At 40.3% G+C, this 16,672-nt stretch overlaps 1 protein-coding gene across 8 annotated transcripts in view; it reads left to right on the top strand.

The window, feature by feature from the left end:
* Nucleotides 1-14,499, top strand: part of fam110b (family with sequence similarity 110 member B) — a 119,490-nt gene extending 104,991 nt beyond the window's left edge. For 6 of the 8 annotated variants that reach the window (XM_042429690.1, XM_042429691.1, XM_042429692.1 and 3 more), the window contains 3 exons: nt 2,437-3,042; nt 4,812-5,221; nt 10,402-14,499. In XM_042429690.1, coding sequence (XP_042285624.1) covers nt 2,920-3,042; nt 4,812-5,221; nt 10,402-11,299 — 1,431 coding nt within the window. In that variant the 5' untranslated portion in view covers nt 2,437-2,919 and the 3' untranslated portion in view covers nt 11,300-14,499. Of the gene's footprint in view, nt 1-1,743; nt 1,951-2,000; nt 2,020-2,436; nt 3,043-4,811; nt 5,222-10,401 lie in introns of those variants that run through there. The other 2 variants (XM_042429693.1, XM_042429698.1) reach the window with 2 other exon arrangements.
* Nucleotides 14,500-16,672: the final 2,173 nt, after the last annotated feature.

Below are 16,672 nucleotides of genomic sequence, written 5' to 3' on the forward strand. Positions count from 1 at the left end.
TGGCTGTTTGTGTAGTTAATTTTTGAAGGGCATTATGGCCACACTCCGGGGCATCCATGGCACTGGCCGTTTGGCCGTGGTATAATTCCTGCCCTGCTAAAACAAATAGAATTGGCTGTTAAGTTTTCAAGGCTTTCGAATGAGTTAGAATTAAATATAGGTCTAGGGTTGATAATTAGGCTTGAGTTGAAAATGGCTGCAACTCCACCTCCTTAGCTGGGACCTTGAGGAATGTGAGAATTAATATGACTGGATGAGTGGATTAATTTAGGCTGACATATTCTTCATGACACAGCCAGGTTTCAGTAAGACAAAATAAATTAATATAATAATCTGAGATTAGATGATTTACAAATACGGCTTTAGGTGACAGAGATCCAATGTTTAAGAGTCCACATTTAATTCTCCCCTTTTTTGTTGTACTATTGCAGTGGTGGTGTTAATTTTTATTTGATTTTTATGAATGAATCGTCTTCTATTTACTTTGGATTTAATTGATTTAAGTGGTTGGGGGACTGACACAGTTTCTATGTGGTTTTGGGTGGGTAACTGCTCTAATGGAAGCACAAAGAAGCGTAGTAGGACTGCAGCTCTGCCTACTGTTCTCAACTTTGAGTTTTCATGGTTTTGGTCTACTAATAAAGTGGGAAGTATGCCATCTCTCCTAATCAGACCAGGTCTTCCCCAGAAAGTCCGCCAATTGTCTATGAAGCCCATGTCGTTTTCCCTACTGCTGATACCAGTACCTGCACTCGTACAGACTCACTGCCCTAGACACATCCCATACATGCTGATCTACTACCTGTATGCCAAAGAATACTGAACACCAACTGAGGCTCAGGGGCTCACCAGATTCGTTCATGTGCCAGAATCAGACACAGTTTGTTAGCCTTTTAGCCTGGTAGTAGACTCAGTACTTGTTAGCCTGTTAGCTTGTTAGCCTTTGGAGAGTAGACTCAGTGGTTGTTAGCTTGTTAGCCTGGATTCAGTAGACTCAGGCCCTGTTTACACCTGGTATTAATATACGTCTCGGGTGATCTGATCACAAGTGGACCGCTTTAAGTGTGTCTGTTTACACCTGGCATTAACATGCGTCTCCACATGCATCCTGAGTGACCACATGTGATCGGATCTCACGTCCCCGCTCTATATGCAAATAAACACAGACATCATTTCCGTTTTCAAAGACCAAATTTGTTCGTTATTCGTCTAAAGCTGTGTTCAACTTGTTTGATAACAGGATAAATATTCAGGATATATATAAATATTCCATGTCGGGAGATAGAGAGAGAGAGAGAGATGCAGCGATCTCCCCACAGCTGCATTTCTCCATTATTTAAATCTCCGACGTGCCGACAGGATCAGTCAGGATCTAATGTTAATTAATGTTCTGTGTTCTTCTACACATCCAATAGGTCAGCTGTTTCATACGCAGTCCAGGTTCATACAGTGAAACTATTTGGAATAAAGCAGTCGTCCTCCTGATTGTGCTCCATTATGATGAGCAGCACAGCGAAACTAAAAATCAATATCAGTTTGACAGGACAGAGGAAACTATCCAGCTAGGTTTAGCTTCTGAAATATTTTTTTAGACAGACAAGTGAAAAATTAATAGTTAAATTTCTATTCTAATTTTCGATATGAGGAGGGAAACCGGTCAGGGGATCGGGAAAAACAGGAAAAAATGGGAGGTGGATTACATTTTTAATTCACATGAAAAACAAAATAATTTGTTTATCCTGTTATCAAACAAGTTGAGCAGCTTTGGACAGAGGGTCCTGTGCCTAGTACGCCCGAAAATTGAGGACGTCAGTTGAGTAGGCGGTCCTTCAATGTGGCCCAGGAGGCATAGTGTTTACACCACTAAATGAATATGACCACATGCAGCTTAGACTACCTCGGAATGTGGTCTGAGTGATCAGATCTCAATCCATCCTCAGTGTGTCTTGGGTGCGTTTACACCTGTTTTTAGAGCTGACCACTTATGATTGGATCACCCAAGAAGGATTTTAATACCAGGTGTAAACAGGGCCTCAGTGCTTGTTAGCCTGTTAGCTTCTTAACCTGTAGAGTATTTGTTAGCTTGTGGACACTTCATTGCTTGCGGACTTTGCCATTTGGTTGATACGATAGTTAATTAATAATTATTTTGTTTTTTGATTGAAATGTCTTTTCTCCAGGTCATTTCTTATTTTGTCATTATGCAAATATGAGCCCATATTTTTCTTTATACACACATTTATATATGCATATATAGATATATATGTATGTATATGTATGTGTGTGTGTTTGTGTGTATATGTATATGTATTCTTTGTAATGTATGTGTGTGTGTGTGTGTGTGTCTCCTGCAAGCTATTCCTGCTATTGTTGCTGGGTGCATGATGTCACAGCCTAACTCTAACCCAATTGGTTGTTTCTTTTTCTCTATTTCAGATAGTGTGGCAAGCTGAAATGAGAGCTGAAGCGAGGGTGGAGAAGCAGTGCGGGTTGATCTTTCCTTTCCCCACATCCTCTGCTTTTCCTTCAGTCCTGTGGAAGCACTCATCCACACCACTGCACTGAAACACTCTTGTCACTCTTTTCCATTCTGTCACTGCACTGGTTCTTTAATTTTCCATCCATCTATCTTCCTCTTGCTTAGTTCAGTAGACCATCACAAACCAGAAGAGACCTCCCAGTAAATACCTCCTAGTATTATTTGACTATAGTTATCAGCCCCAGCCCCTGCCCAGTGTCAGACTCAGTCTCACAGGGTCCCTCAGACGATGTGGAGGGCCAGGGGGTTTCTCTCTTTCTAGGCTTTCTCCTCTCCACCTTGTGTCTTCATGTTTTGGGGGTCCTCCAGTGCCCCCACCCTCTGTCGACCCCCCCACACCTTCTGCCACCACGGCCGGCCACCCCAATCGCCTCGTTGCCATGCCGACAGAGACACTGGCCCCAGCCCTGCCAGATAGCAAGGCCGCTGGCCCTGCAACACCCTTCAGTTCCACTGTACCCCTCCGCATCCTTAACAAGGGCCCTGACTACTTCAGAAGACAGGTACCATTTGATCCCTCTGTGCAAAGCTGTGTCTGCGTGTGTGTGTATGTGTGTGTGTGTGTGTGTGTGTGTGTGTGTGTGTGTAATGAACTGTTTACTGTATATACACATTCTCATGGAACTTGAACTGATACAATTAGGGCTGTAAATGAGTGAGAATGTTTTGAGTCTTCAGGGACTGTCTGCAGTCAGGATGAAGAACTAACTTTGTAACACTTCAGAGCTTGCATTCCTGTGATATTAAGTGTACTATGATGCAGCAAGAAAGTCAGATGATTTGACAAACACCATTTTTAAGTAGAAATTAGGTGTTTGAGCACTACACAAACCAGACTAGATAAGGATACAGAAAAGAGAGCAAAGTAAAGGTAAATAAGTAAAACTACACCATCAAATTGAATAGTTATATACTAATATAAATTAGAATAGAACAGTAAACAATAAATAGAAGAAAACTATACAATAACTTGAAATTGAATAAATTGAAAAACTATAGAATAACTTGAAAATAGAATGCTTTATACAGTATAATATTTATTTATCAATAGATAGATAGATATCTGAAATATAAAGTGAAATTAGACGGTTATATGCCTTCTCCAACCAGTCAAGTTGCACTTTACATACATGTCTGTCCAGACTCATATAATATTTGTAGTGAAGACTTTGAAGGAATTTAATAAAAGGTATTAAGTGTATTTTCCTTGTATGTGTACACATGCTTGGCCAATAAAGCTGACTCTGATAGAACACAAAGTTGTAGCCATGACAGCTCAGACATGCTTCAGATATGGATGTTGCTGCAAAGAAGCTACAAATTCTAAAACGTGCATGCTTTACACACATCTTCAACATGGCAGCACAGGTGATCTACACAATCACCACAGTTGCAAGGTGGGCATCCAAGATTAGTGTCACCAATTCAATATCCGACCAAATGAGTGAGTTATGGCATTGAATAATGACCAGCAAAGTGTTTTGCATAACATTATGATGTCACAGAAAAGTTCACCTTTGACCTTTTGGATATAAATTGTCATCACTTCATCATTTTATCTTATAAGACATTTGTGTGAAACTTGGCCAAATACCATTTTGTGAGGTCACAATGATCTTGACCTTTGACCACCAAATTCTAATCAGTTCATCCTTGAGTCTAAGTGGATGTTTGTGCCAAATGTAATGAATTCCCTCCTGGAGTTCCTGACATATCATGTTCACTAGAATGAGATGGACATGAGGTCACAGTGACCTTGACCTTTGACCTTAGACCACCAAAGAAATCCCCTCAAGTGTTTCCTGAGATATCACATTCACAAAAACGGGACAGACGGACAGACAGACAATCTGAAAACATAAGACGACTCGAAGGATAATAGAATAGTTTACGATAGAATAGTAGAGTACTAATAGGATAAGTGTACTGTAGTATCGGAATGACAGAAATAACAGATATTCAATGTGAACATTGCTTGACTTTACCCATTTAGCAATGCAGCGTGTGCAGGAATATCTGTGGTTTGTTTTTAGGATAAATTATTGTTTAAATCAGGTAGTGGAGACCCTTTCAAATAGTCACAAGATAAACCAGAGGAGTTGTAAGATAATTAACAGGATAAAAAAGACATTTCTACTACACAAAATCATATATGTTTTCTGACTCGCTAAACTAGCTAAGAGAAGTTCTCTAAAAGTGGATGTGAGCAAAGAATGAGAGGAAGTGTAATAGTGAAGATATTTCACATAATTTTGAACTGTGTTTGTTTCAGGTTGAACCTAACCCAAAGCGCCTCAGTGCTGTTGAGAGACTAGAAGCTGACAAGGCAAAGTATGTCAAGAGCCAGGAGGTAATCAACGCCAAGCAAGAGCCAATCAAACCACCTGTTCTGGCCAAGCCTCCCGTAGGCCATACCCTTCTGTCCAAGATGGGCTCTGGGATTGGTGGAGGAGGAAATGGAGGGGGGATGCCTTTCAAACCGTCCAATAACAACGCCAAGTCAGACACGTGTGCAGCAAGCAGCAGCAGCAAACGGGAAAATTTAAACCTGGAGATCCTAAAAAACCTCCTGAATTCATCTTCCTCTTCAGGAGCAGGTTCTGAAGGGCTTGGGGGTGGAGCTAAGAGTGCTGTGCTGATGAGGTCATCAGGGGGCATGGCCAGGAGTTGGACACCATCAGGGTAAACTGTCACACCATGCTCAAGTCTCATGTAAATTAATCTGTGAATTGGATAAATGATTATGTACAGTACCAGTCAAAAGTTTGTGCACACTTCCTCATTCGAGTGAATGGGAAGGTGGATCCAAACGTTTGACTGGTACTGTACATGCGATGGACAGATATTAGGGCTGCACAATTAATCAAAATATGATCACATAGTTCTGAATCATAATCTAAATTCAGGCCTCTGTGTGATTTAATTTGTATGTATAACATTGATGCCGTCAAGATCCAGTGCATCAGGATGAACGCACCTAATTTCTCCCTAAGCAGCATCACTAAATGAGTGCATGTTACTGCACATGACAAACTGTGTGGAAGTGGGGGCAGGACATAGATGTAAATAAATCTTAACAAATGTGAGAGAGTGGTGTAAAATGTGAAAGAAAAAGTTCCTTAGGAACAACAAAAATGAGTGATTGTGGAAACCTGGCAATAGGGAGGAAGAACAAATGCACTTATCCACCCCCAGTTCTGACAAAAGTGCAGTGCTTGTACTGTAAACAGTTGTGCAGTCTACTGTGTGGAACTGGAACTGATGACGACCATCAAAGGCACCTACATTACTTTGCAACCAAAATTAATATTGTGAATTCATACAACCACTTGAAATGTCAGCAGAAAATCCTCATGACCCGACAACTCAAACATCCAGCCGAGATTAAAAAGACTGTGGAAGCTATGCTGTATTACCTAATGTATTGTAATGACTGGTCACCACAGCAAAACAAGTGATTAATGCTTTGGTAAAGAAATGTTACTCAATGATTTCCCACCACTGTTCTTCATGTTGTGCCACCTGCTCTAACTTCACACTAATGTTAAGTGTCCAGCAGCAGTCAAGGCAGAAATGTGGAAAATGCATCACTTATGATCAAGCTGAACTATGGAATCATACATGAGCCTGATTAGGGATGCAAGCCACGTTAACAATCAATAGTTGGTTAATCATTAACAATTTATCAAATACAGTGGATGTTTTTTCATAATAAAACCACTGATGTACAGTACTGTGCAAAAGTTTTAGGCACCCTAAATGTTTAGATTCTTATCCATCATGCACTACCATCAAGGAGGTGTCTGATCGGTCCCAAATTTATTCATGACATGACAATAACCCCAAGCATACAGCTAGAGTCATAAATAACTATTTTCAGCAACATGAAGAATGATGAGCCCTGCAACAGATGATATGGTATGTCCCCCACAGAGCCCTGATCTCAACATCATGGAGTCAATCTGGGATTACATGAAGAAGCACCTGAGATGGCGTAAATAATAAATCCAGAGAAGAACATTCTTTCTCCAGGATGGTTACAACAAGTTACCATTCAAGTTACCATGAAAAACTGTGTTAAAGTGTACCAAGGAGAACTGCTGCTGTTTTAAAGGAAAAGCTGCTCACAGCAAATATTGATTTCATTTAGGTTTCTGCTGTTTTCTCAACTTTGTAAGCAGTTAATTTATAGATTAAAATAATTTATAGCAATATTTTTGTAAGCATTCTCACTTTACTTTTAGTGCCTAAAACTTTTGCACAGTACTGTACTTTGTTCACCACAAGATAAATTAGGAATTTAAAAAATAGGTTAAATAAATACTAAGTTACTTGACTTATAATTTAAATAACACAAAATAAAGATTTAATTTAAATTAGCGGATTGGCACCACAAAATCCAAAGTATTAAAGCTAAAATATGTAACTATTCTGCATTAAAATGTCTAAAAACAACAAGACCTATGTTATATGTTTTGTTGAGTTGTGTACTTACATTATCCCAAATGTTTCCAACAATTTTCAAACCCAGAGGAATCAGTCATTTTAATCAAGATAATGGTCCGTTTCATTTGGTCGCCTGTCAATGGCATCATACCCCCTCTACCAAAGTGTATACGCATACAAGATAATACATCGGTGTTGTGGTTGCCCACCAGAAATGGTCATAAATTAACTTCTTCAGTTTTAAGCCACATTTTTATGATAATCTTTTTAGATTTTGGTCGTTTTTAACCGTATCTTTTCAACTGGATGAAGGATTTTAGTCATGGATGTCTGGATCCTAAGTTATCAGAGAAACGAGCTGACCAAACGTTAGCACCAGCTCGGCTAGCAGCCCCTCCCGGACATCGTCTTTCCGCTGAACAGTGTCAGAGAAACACCGATTTTTAACGTTAAACTGCTTTACTCACTGTTGTACAGTTTTATTCCCTATGTACATTTGTTTTGGAGAGGAAGAGACCTTTGCGGATAATTTGGTTCACAGTAAATACCTGCTGAACGTCTGTATCTTAAGTTATCGGAGAAACAAGCGAAGCAAACGTTACCAGACTTACTGTGTCCACCGAACAGACTTGGAGAAACACTGATTTTTAACGTGAAATGAAGCTGGACGTGCAGCTGTTTGCTGTGTTTAAACGCACAATATGTAATTTCTGCCACTGGGGGTCTCTCAGTCAAAACAACAACAGACAAATATCTCAGATAGTTACACATATCTAACAATTCAAACGAAGTCTGACCCATTTTTCCTTTATCAAAAGTGCTGCAGCCTTCAACAGGAAACAACTTGTAACGTTATTGAATAAACATAAAACAACTTTATGCTACAGTGTTCATAAACATGACTGCCACAGCAAGCAGAGAGAGGCATGCTGCGACTTATATATTCCTTGGATGGAAAGGAGGTGCGTTCATTCGTTGTGTGGCCTTTACAGCAAACATGTGTAACTTCATCTCATTAAACAGTGTAAGTGATTTTAAATATCTTGGTGTGATACTGGATCCAAATTTGAACTTTAAGAAACATGTTAAAAAAATGGTTAAAAACCATAAGGTACAACTTTAGCAAATTTTAGACATATTAGAAACTGTCTCTCTTTGGACGCAGCCGAGATATTTATGCATGCTATGATTCTTTCCCATATGTCTTATTGCATCACATATTGGGGACAGGCTGGAGAAACAGCCATAAGACCTCTTGAGTTCTTATACAAACAAAGTCTAAAAACTGTGGACAAAAAGCCAATGCATTTGCATCACTGCAGGGTACTGGAGAAGCACAATTTACTGAGCTTTGAGAATTTTAGATTACTCTCAAATTTGTGCCTAGTTTATAAAATTTTAAATGGTTTGGCCCCTCCTCCACTGTGTGACTCTCATTAAGTTCTATTAGATCCTTCAGAATATCTTCTATACAAGATGGTACCATACCATTTTGTCACACTGCATTTGGGTAATCAGCTTTCTCTGTGAAAGCTACAACTCAGTGGAATGCCCTAACTGATGATATGAACTCAGCTCTATTCAGCAACATAACCACTGACTCTAAATTTCATCTCATAGTCTTCTCATGAACACAAATAATTTTTAATTTGACAAGCTTACATTGTTCATTTCTAGCTGACATTGTAGGTGTATGTGATGTGCTATTGTGTGTACCTTTGTATTTTGTATTGTGTGTCCTGTGTGTTTTTTTACTTTTAACTGTTTGTTATTGTGCTGTTTTATCTGTTTTAATTGTGACCTGCCTAAGGGACTGCAGATGAAAATTAGCTAAAAGGTACCACCTAGTGGTGCAACTGGGCACTACAGTATATATACAGTTCATTTTCTGCATGTCCCTCGTCAGTTAATATATTTTTAAATTATTAATGGCAATTAATTGACAATCAATTAATCATTGATATCCCTAAGCATGACAGTTTGTTTTAATCAATAACGTTTTCATCATGAACGGTCTGACTGTATTTCCCTTGAGGATCACACAGGACTGAAGTAGCTCTTACCTGGTGGAGGTTGGAGGTGGAAAAATTGTTTGCTAACAACAGATCAAACATTGGGAAAACAGTCTCCCCTCATAACTGGACTAGATTGTGTTTCTTATTTTGACCAGAATCCTAACATATACCTAATTACACAGTTACAAGGAGTTATTGCACAATACCTGTGCATACACACTTGCACAAAAATGAAAATGGCTCATATTTTAGCTTTAATGGCTCAATATTTGGCTGCTGAGCATTTTAGACTCTGATGTTGTATTGCATTCTGCAATTCAACCTGTTCTATTAATTTGGAATACTCCTTGTTAGTGCTGTTACCACAAAAATGTCCATGTCATGTAATAGCCATATTTACAGGATGTACTGTATGCTATTTTGTTTAATACGTATTTTAAATCCAAATAAAAATGACCAGTAATATGGAGTATGCAAGATAAAAATATAAAATTTATTCCCATGAAACACAATGTATTAATATGACAGTATGAAACAACAAATACTGTAGGTTACTGCACCTTACCACCTTACCGTGGCATAGTTAAGTTTTGAGACACAGTTTTCCTTGTTAGAAGGATCCTTTCTTGTGGACCAAACCATAAAAAAACTGAAAGAATATTACACCACTGACTTGGGGAAATTTTTGAGTTATCATCTTTATTCGAACTTGCACAGCTCCTTTGTCATATGACATACTTCTCATATAGTCTATGGCAGAATCCAAGTGTTCATCCTTTAGACTTGCTTACTTAGGCCTCATGGAGCTTGGTCATGCACAACTTCAGCACATGAAGTCTGCAAGGGCAGAGTCCACATGATGGCCACTTGATAAATTTGGGATTTGGACAGCCCAAGGCCCCTGCAGACTTTCAGTTGCTTCATCAGAACTAGTTTGTATTATGTTGTCTGACAATGTTGCAATAGTGTTTGTAGTTGTCGTGAGCGGCTACACTCAAAGGGTGGAGTGAAAAGTCGCTCAGCAGCGACATCTCTCATAGACATCCATAGTGTTGCACTCACATGAAAAGTGAGAGAAATAGTTGTCAAGAATAAAAAAGAGAGCTAGAGAGAGAAGTTCAAACTATGGATCCTTTCTCACCTCCACACAGCTGGCCAATCATGGCATGAAGTGGATGTCGATGTTGGATTGTCTGTTTCAGAAAGATACAGAAATGATCTAAACAACTCCTTAATCCTATGTCAGAAAGATGCAAGGGTGTCTTGATGTTTGGATTCAGCTTAATATTGTTTCTCCATAGTCTCTGAATCAGTCATCATCCCATACTTAATTGTTCAGTCTTCCTGCTTTGTCGAACTTCACAATGTTCATGTATTTATCTTTTTATTTTCTGCTCCTAGGATGCCATTAACCTATCGATCCACAATGACACTCAATGAGCAACCACCAGACTCTGCTCAGAGTCCAAGCACATCACACTCCCTGCGATCCTTCTCCCATTCCTTGAAGGTCCCTCCAGTCAACAGCGGGGGACGTCGCAGTCCGCAGTCAGGAGGAAATCTCAACCTCAGCAGACGGGTGCTGGATGAGAGAGGAGGTGAAGGAGGAGCTATGGATCCCTCCCACTCCCCACTCTTGCCTCTGCTCACCTCCCACTCCTCTTCTGACCTCCTGCGACTCTGCAATGGCAAGCCGCTGCGTACGGCCCGATCCAGCAGTTCCTCAGCTCCTCCTCTACCCCCAAAACCAAACCCTGCTTCCCTTCCTCCTCCTGCCCTCTCATTGGCGCTGCATCCTCCTTGTCCAACTCTGTCCCCCGCAGCCTGTGACAACACCACCCCTCAGTCACTATCATGTGATTTTGGAGATCCTTCAACTGATCCCAACCTTGAGCTAGAGCTTGGATCATCGGTGGCTCGCCGCTCCTCGCTACATAGGTCTAAATCGGACCTGTCAGACCGGTATGCCCGGGCAGGAGCTGACGTGGAACGCTTCTTTAATTACTGCGGCCTTGACCCAGAGGAGCTGGAGGCAGTTGGCCCAGAGAACTTTGCACGGGCCAACTCCGACATTGTCAGCCTGAACTTCCGATCAGCTTCCATGATCTCCTCTGACTGCGACCGATCACGGCGATCCTCCAATGATGGGCTATCAGACGGGGAAGAGGGTGAGGATGAGGAGGAGGCCGGGGAGCGAGTTCCATATGGCATTTCGGCTGTGGAGCGGAATGCAAGAGTCATCAAGTGGCTGTACAGCATCAAACAGGCGAGAGAGACACAAAAAGTCTCACATGTTTAGGAGAGGCACTACAGTGGATTGGATGTACTATAAATTACAGACAAACTGCCCCATGTTTCAGAATTGATAGATGGACCAGAATTTCAAACAGGTTTAGAGACTGAGATCTTGAAATCTTTAATTTTGTCAAAATGTGTAGATGGATGGAAGAGAAAGTCTGACAAGGGTTAGGGTTAGGGTTAGGCTGACATGAATTCGATAAGAAAACAGACATATATCCTCCTAGGTTTATAACAAATAGAACACAAAGAACAGAAAGGAATAAAATGTGTACAGTCATGAACAAAATGTTTATCAAAATCAGTCTGGACAGACAAACAAACACAGGACGTATGAAAACTAACTAGTTGATAAAAAAATTTCTCTATGGGCACTGTATAAACCAACAGACAAAGTCTGCCCATTTGCTTGAGCAACAGGAACAAGAGCAAAATGCACTATGATTGTCCAAGGACCCATGATGTGGCTGCTCCACTACGAGGGGGCCTTTCTCATAGAGGACATTTTCATTTGTCAAAAATACATTTGACTAGCATTCCATTTAGGTATAGCTTGGTTAGGTATAGCTTTGATTCACCTCCCACTTCTCTGATTACTCCAACAATTCAGATAGGTCTGATGGGCTCATTGATGGCTAATTCCCCAGTTTGAGAAACAGTCAACCAATCAGAGCTATGTTGGTGGGATTAAAAATGTGGGCACCATAGCTACTTCTGTGAAAAAAATAGCAACATAAAAATCACAACAAAAATGGCAACAGGTGACTTCAGATTTGTTGTTGTGGAAATGTAAGCCTGTTTAAAGCATTATTTTTTTCTCCATCTATGGTGTTGAATCCAAAATGTTTCCTCACATTACTTCTCAGGTGATTCGTTCAACACGGCTTGCTAGTTTCCTACGTTTCATGAAGAACTTTACTAAAGTTTCAACTTTACTAATAGGACAACAGGCCAGCAATCAATCAAAGTGAACACCCCCCGCTGGAGTACTAGTAAATAGAAATTGCTAACATGAATATGATGTCAGACTGAAACTGAATAAATGAAGTGAAACAAAATGTTATTTCAATCTGAGTATTAGGCTAATTTAGGTGTCCTAGGTCCATACTTTTAGTATTGTTCATGCTGGCTCACTGGCATGGCTTACTAGCTTACGTGAAATGAAACACAGCCATCACTGACATCATTAGTTCTGCCTGTGCTTTTCCTGCTATTACAAGTGAAAATGTCCACTTTGACAAAAGCCAATGTCACAGTGTTGATGTCTCCATTTAAAAAAAACTTTGGTTTGGTCCTGACATTGTTACAAAACAGATACTGAACTCTGTCGAAATTTAGAATTCACTCTGGAAAGTCAAAGATGCTGGTACACTGTGCAACCATAATTAGTTACTTGATATTTGTTATAGGTGACTGTTAGGAGGAATAATAGATCAATTCAGCACCAACTTAATGGGCTACAAATACTCATTAGGTTGATAATGAATCAAATAGTTCACTATGACATTTGAAAATGTTAAGAAACTCATGAAACACAGATTGTGGTCAACTAGCTTTCACTAAGCTTCAGTTAAACTAGATTTTGTAATCACTTAATAAAGGCCTTGGAGTGTGTGATGACTGAGTGAAACGGAGGACACAGAGTGGTTCGGACAGATGCACACATAAAATAAAATATATTCTCTCTAGCTTACTCATCCACACAACATTAAGGTTACATTGGCATACCATTTAGCTGATATATTAGGTCAATGTCGGCCTTTTATGAAGAAATATATCAACAACCTGTTCATGTCAGCAAATATTTCACAGCAGAATTTCTGTGCTCTGTATTTTTTTTTGTTTAATTCAGAGGCTGTTCCACCCAGACCAGAATTTTTCAAGAATATTCAAAGTATATTCAAATATCAAATACATGTCAATTTTTGGCATTAAAATAGTCAAATTTGGGAAAATGTTCAAAGTTACAAAATATTGTCATAGAATATTAGATATCATTAAAGGTGCTGTCTGATGGTGCTTTACACCTAACATGTTTTGTATGGTTCAACTGAACTGAACAACTTAATTTGTTCAGGCTGTTGTGAATGCTGTCATTAGAACACTGCTGCTTCCAAGATTTGATATGAATTTAGAAGCTAAATTAATTTACACAATACATACCTTTTCAGGTCCACACAGCTTTAAGCTGTATAAGCAAGTAAGCTGTCTGTTCCTTTACAACATTCAACATTTGGAAGGACCCTTTGCTGTTAAGTTTGTATGCCACTCGCTAACTTTAGCATTTATTCCCACTAGACATTACTAGTCATTCATGTTTTTCAACACCTGAGTCATTGGCAGCTCCTGCACACTTAGTTCTGTGTTTGTCCTGCACTATAGAAAGGAAGGGGTCTAACTAACATTAGTGTAAGCTGGATTTGTGGTTTACCTTAAGACACATGTAAATGTCTCTGTGAACCTGTGCAGAGAAGGGTGTTATGGGTAACCATTAAATTGCAAAGGAACACGAATGTCCAAATCCCAAAAATGCATAGTCCAGGCCTGCGCGTCATGCTAGCTGGTTGCTGGATTCAGTTGTTGTCAGGAGGCAGGACCGAAAGGGGCTGCAAACAAGTATGAAAGACACGGCCAAACAAATGTCTCAGAGCAACCCCGTGCACTTTCATTTATGTGCAGCCAGGAGAAACATAATTCCACCTTTAGTCCCACTCATAACCTCAGAACTCTGTATGTTATTCTGTGATTTGGTCACAGCGTTCCTTATGCAAACTTCAGGGGAAAATATTGTATCATTACACTCAGACAATAGATATTTGTGAGATCACAAAAATACATTTTAAAATTTAACTTACTGCTGGATAACATGTAAAATGTGAAGTTTTTACCATACCCCCAAAGTTTGCCTTAGGAACATTTATTTGACAAACTCATTTAGTGTGGAGTAGTGGATGGAGTGCAGTCACAAATGGGGATAGCATCGACCATCTCTCTTAAATGGGTCCAAATGTGGTGATTGCAAATGACTAGAATGTCAAAACTCATGACAACGGTTAGTTTATCCCAGATCATTTGGCATGGGAACACATACAGACTTCAGCACTTGAGTGTATGATACATCAGAAAAGGGGTTTAAGCAGTGTGCTTGTGCCCTACTCTATGTATTTTAGCAGTTTGTTATTAAAAAGCTTGTGAAATGTAGCGACCACTCAGTAACTTCCTCCACATACGATTACAGTACAAGACAGTTTTCTACTTGTCCATTATGATTTATGACAGTCTTTACTATATGTAATACTGCAGACTATCAACTAGATATACTTGTGCTCACCTTTACGCACTGCATCGGCTCTGGAACCAAACACCTTGATTGGGGCTGGACTCTCTTCTTTTCTGTGTGTGTAGGGATACTCACAAGCCCCCCCAGCTGAGCCCTGCTGTGTTGAAGTGGAAAGGCCTGCCTGATCTGAACCTGCTGCTGTGCTTTGTTATGTGACTTCTTGTGCTAGTCATGGCCATAATGACATGTTCATAAGTGTACCTGGTACCAGAACACCTCAGGCCAAAGATTGATGAACGACTTGTAGTTGTATCATCAGATCTTTGGCCATATGTCTTGGACACTCAGTCAACTGATCACCATGTGGTGGTGAGTTGGATCAGGTGGCAGGGGAGTCTGCTGGACAGACCTGGTAAACCCAAACGTGTAGTAAGGGTGAATTGGGAATGTCTAGTGAATTCCCCTGTCTGCTGGGTTTTAAACTCCCACTTTCAGAGGGATATTTCCTATCTATACCTTACAGCAGGTGCTCTGCATTCTCAGCAGGAAGTCATACATGTGTGTGGGTGAACCCAGCCGCTTCTTTGTTTCGAAAGGAGCTGGCTGAGGTGGTTTGGGCATCTGGTTAGGATGCCTCCTGGATGGGATTATATATCTAATCTGGTCTGGGAACGCCTCGGGATCCCTGGAGGAAGTTGCTGTGGAAAAGGATGTTGCCTTACTCAGTGTGCTGCCATTGTCACCCAATCCCGGATAAACGGTGGAGAAAAAAATATTTTCCCACCTGAGGGTTTAGGTAACCTGATAATACAGGATTACCTTGCGAGGCAGCTGGATTCGCGAGATCACAAAATTTACAGGATCACGTTAGAATCCATCTTGTCTGGCTTCAAATTATATGCTTGTGGACTGGTGGTTTGGACACAAGCTGTGGTTGGTTTATTGGCTGATTGGTCCGAACTACTGGTGGTTCCACAACAGGTGTGCTGTTGTGCAACCACCAGTGGTTTGGACCAATCAGCATCCTATGAAGATTCTTGTATGATCTCACAATCTCACAAATCCAGCTTCTTTGCAAGGTAAGATGATGATAGACGGTGATAGACAGATGGTTCATCCAATCACCTGCCAAGTATTTTTTCAAAGTGCCTGCCCTTTTCCAGACAGTTTCCAAGGACAACTTCTCAGATGAGTATGTGTAACAAACTATCTGACACGTCAGGTTCAATGTATGGATTGCAAGTTACCAAAACTATCCAATGAATGAATTACCTGTCAGTCCATATATCTCATCTATCCATACATGTATACACCTGGACGTCATGAGTTTTTTCAAGTACATGGATGACAATGTTAGTGAAAGTCTGTGATTTTAGACCACCAGACACTTATAAACATACACTGAAAGCAATACTAATGAAGTTGTCTGTTCACTATTACAGTACATGTTACAGTGCAATAGAGGATAGGAACATGAAAGGGAGATTGTGGTCATGTTTATGGTGTTCTCTCCAAATGCCACTTATAGTTTAGGGTGTTTATGGTTGCTTATACTGTATATGACATCCTACAACCACACGCACACATACACACAGAATGAACCCCAGCAGTGCTTCTGCATTATGTCAAAGAACACCATAGACTGCATTTAAGATGAATACCTTGTTGATGCCCTCAGCTCTTACTTTTTCCATGCAGCTCTGCTTTCTCTCTCAACCTCTTTCTCTCTGAGTCAGTCCCAGGAAGAAGCCTGTTGCTTTCCCTGTCATGTGTTTTCTCTACAGAGTTCAGCTCCACCCTCACCCTCGCTCTATGTCTACATGTCTGCACGTTGCTGACATAACTCAAGGCCCGAAGCCATATTTACAATAGGTGTGAATGCAGCGCCTCAGTCAGCATCCAACTGTCAGTGTCTGTGTGCCCTACCACCAGCCTTCTCCTCAGCTTAAATCTATGGTGCAGGTCTACTTCAGTGTGAAAAAACAACACCACAGCTGGGCTTACTTCGCTTTCACTTCCTTGCACAATAGGATAGGTCAGACAAGACACAACTTAAAAAATGTGCCCACATGTCCAAATGTCTACTTGTTACCA

The sequence above is a fragment of the Thunnus maccoyii genome, chromosome 12 (assembly GCF_910596095.1).
Source record: "Thunnus maccoyii chromosome 12, fThuMac1.1, whole genome shotgun sequence".
Lineage (NCBI taxonomy): Eukaryota > Metazoa > Chordata > Actinopteri > Scombriformes > Scombridae > Thunnus > Thunnus maccoyii.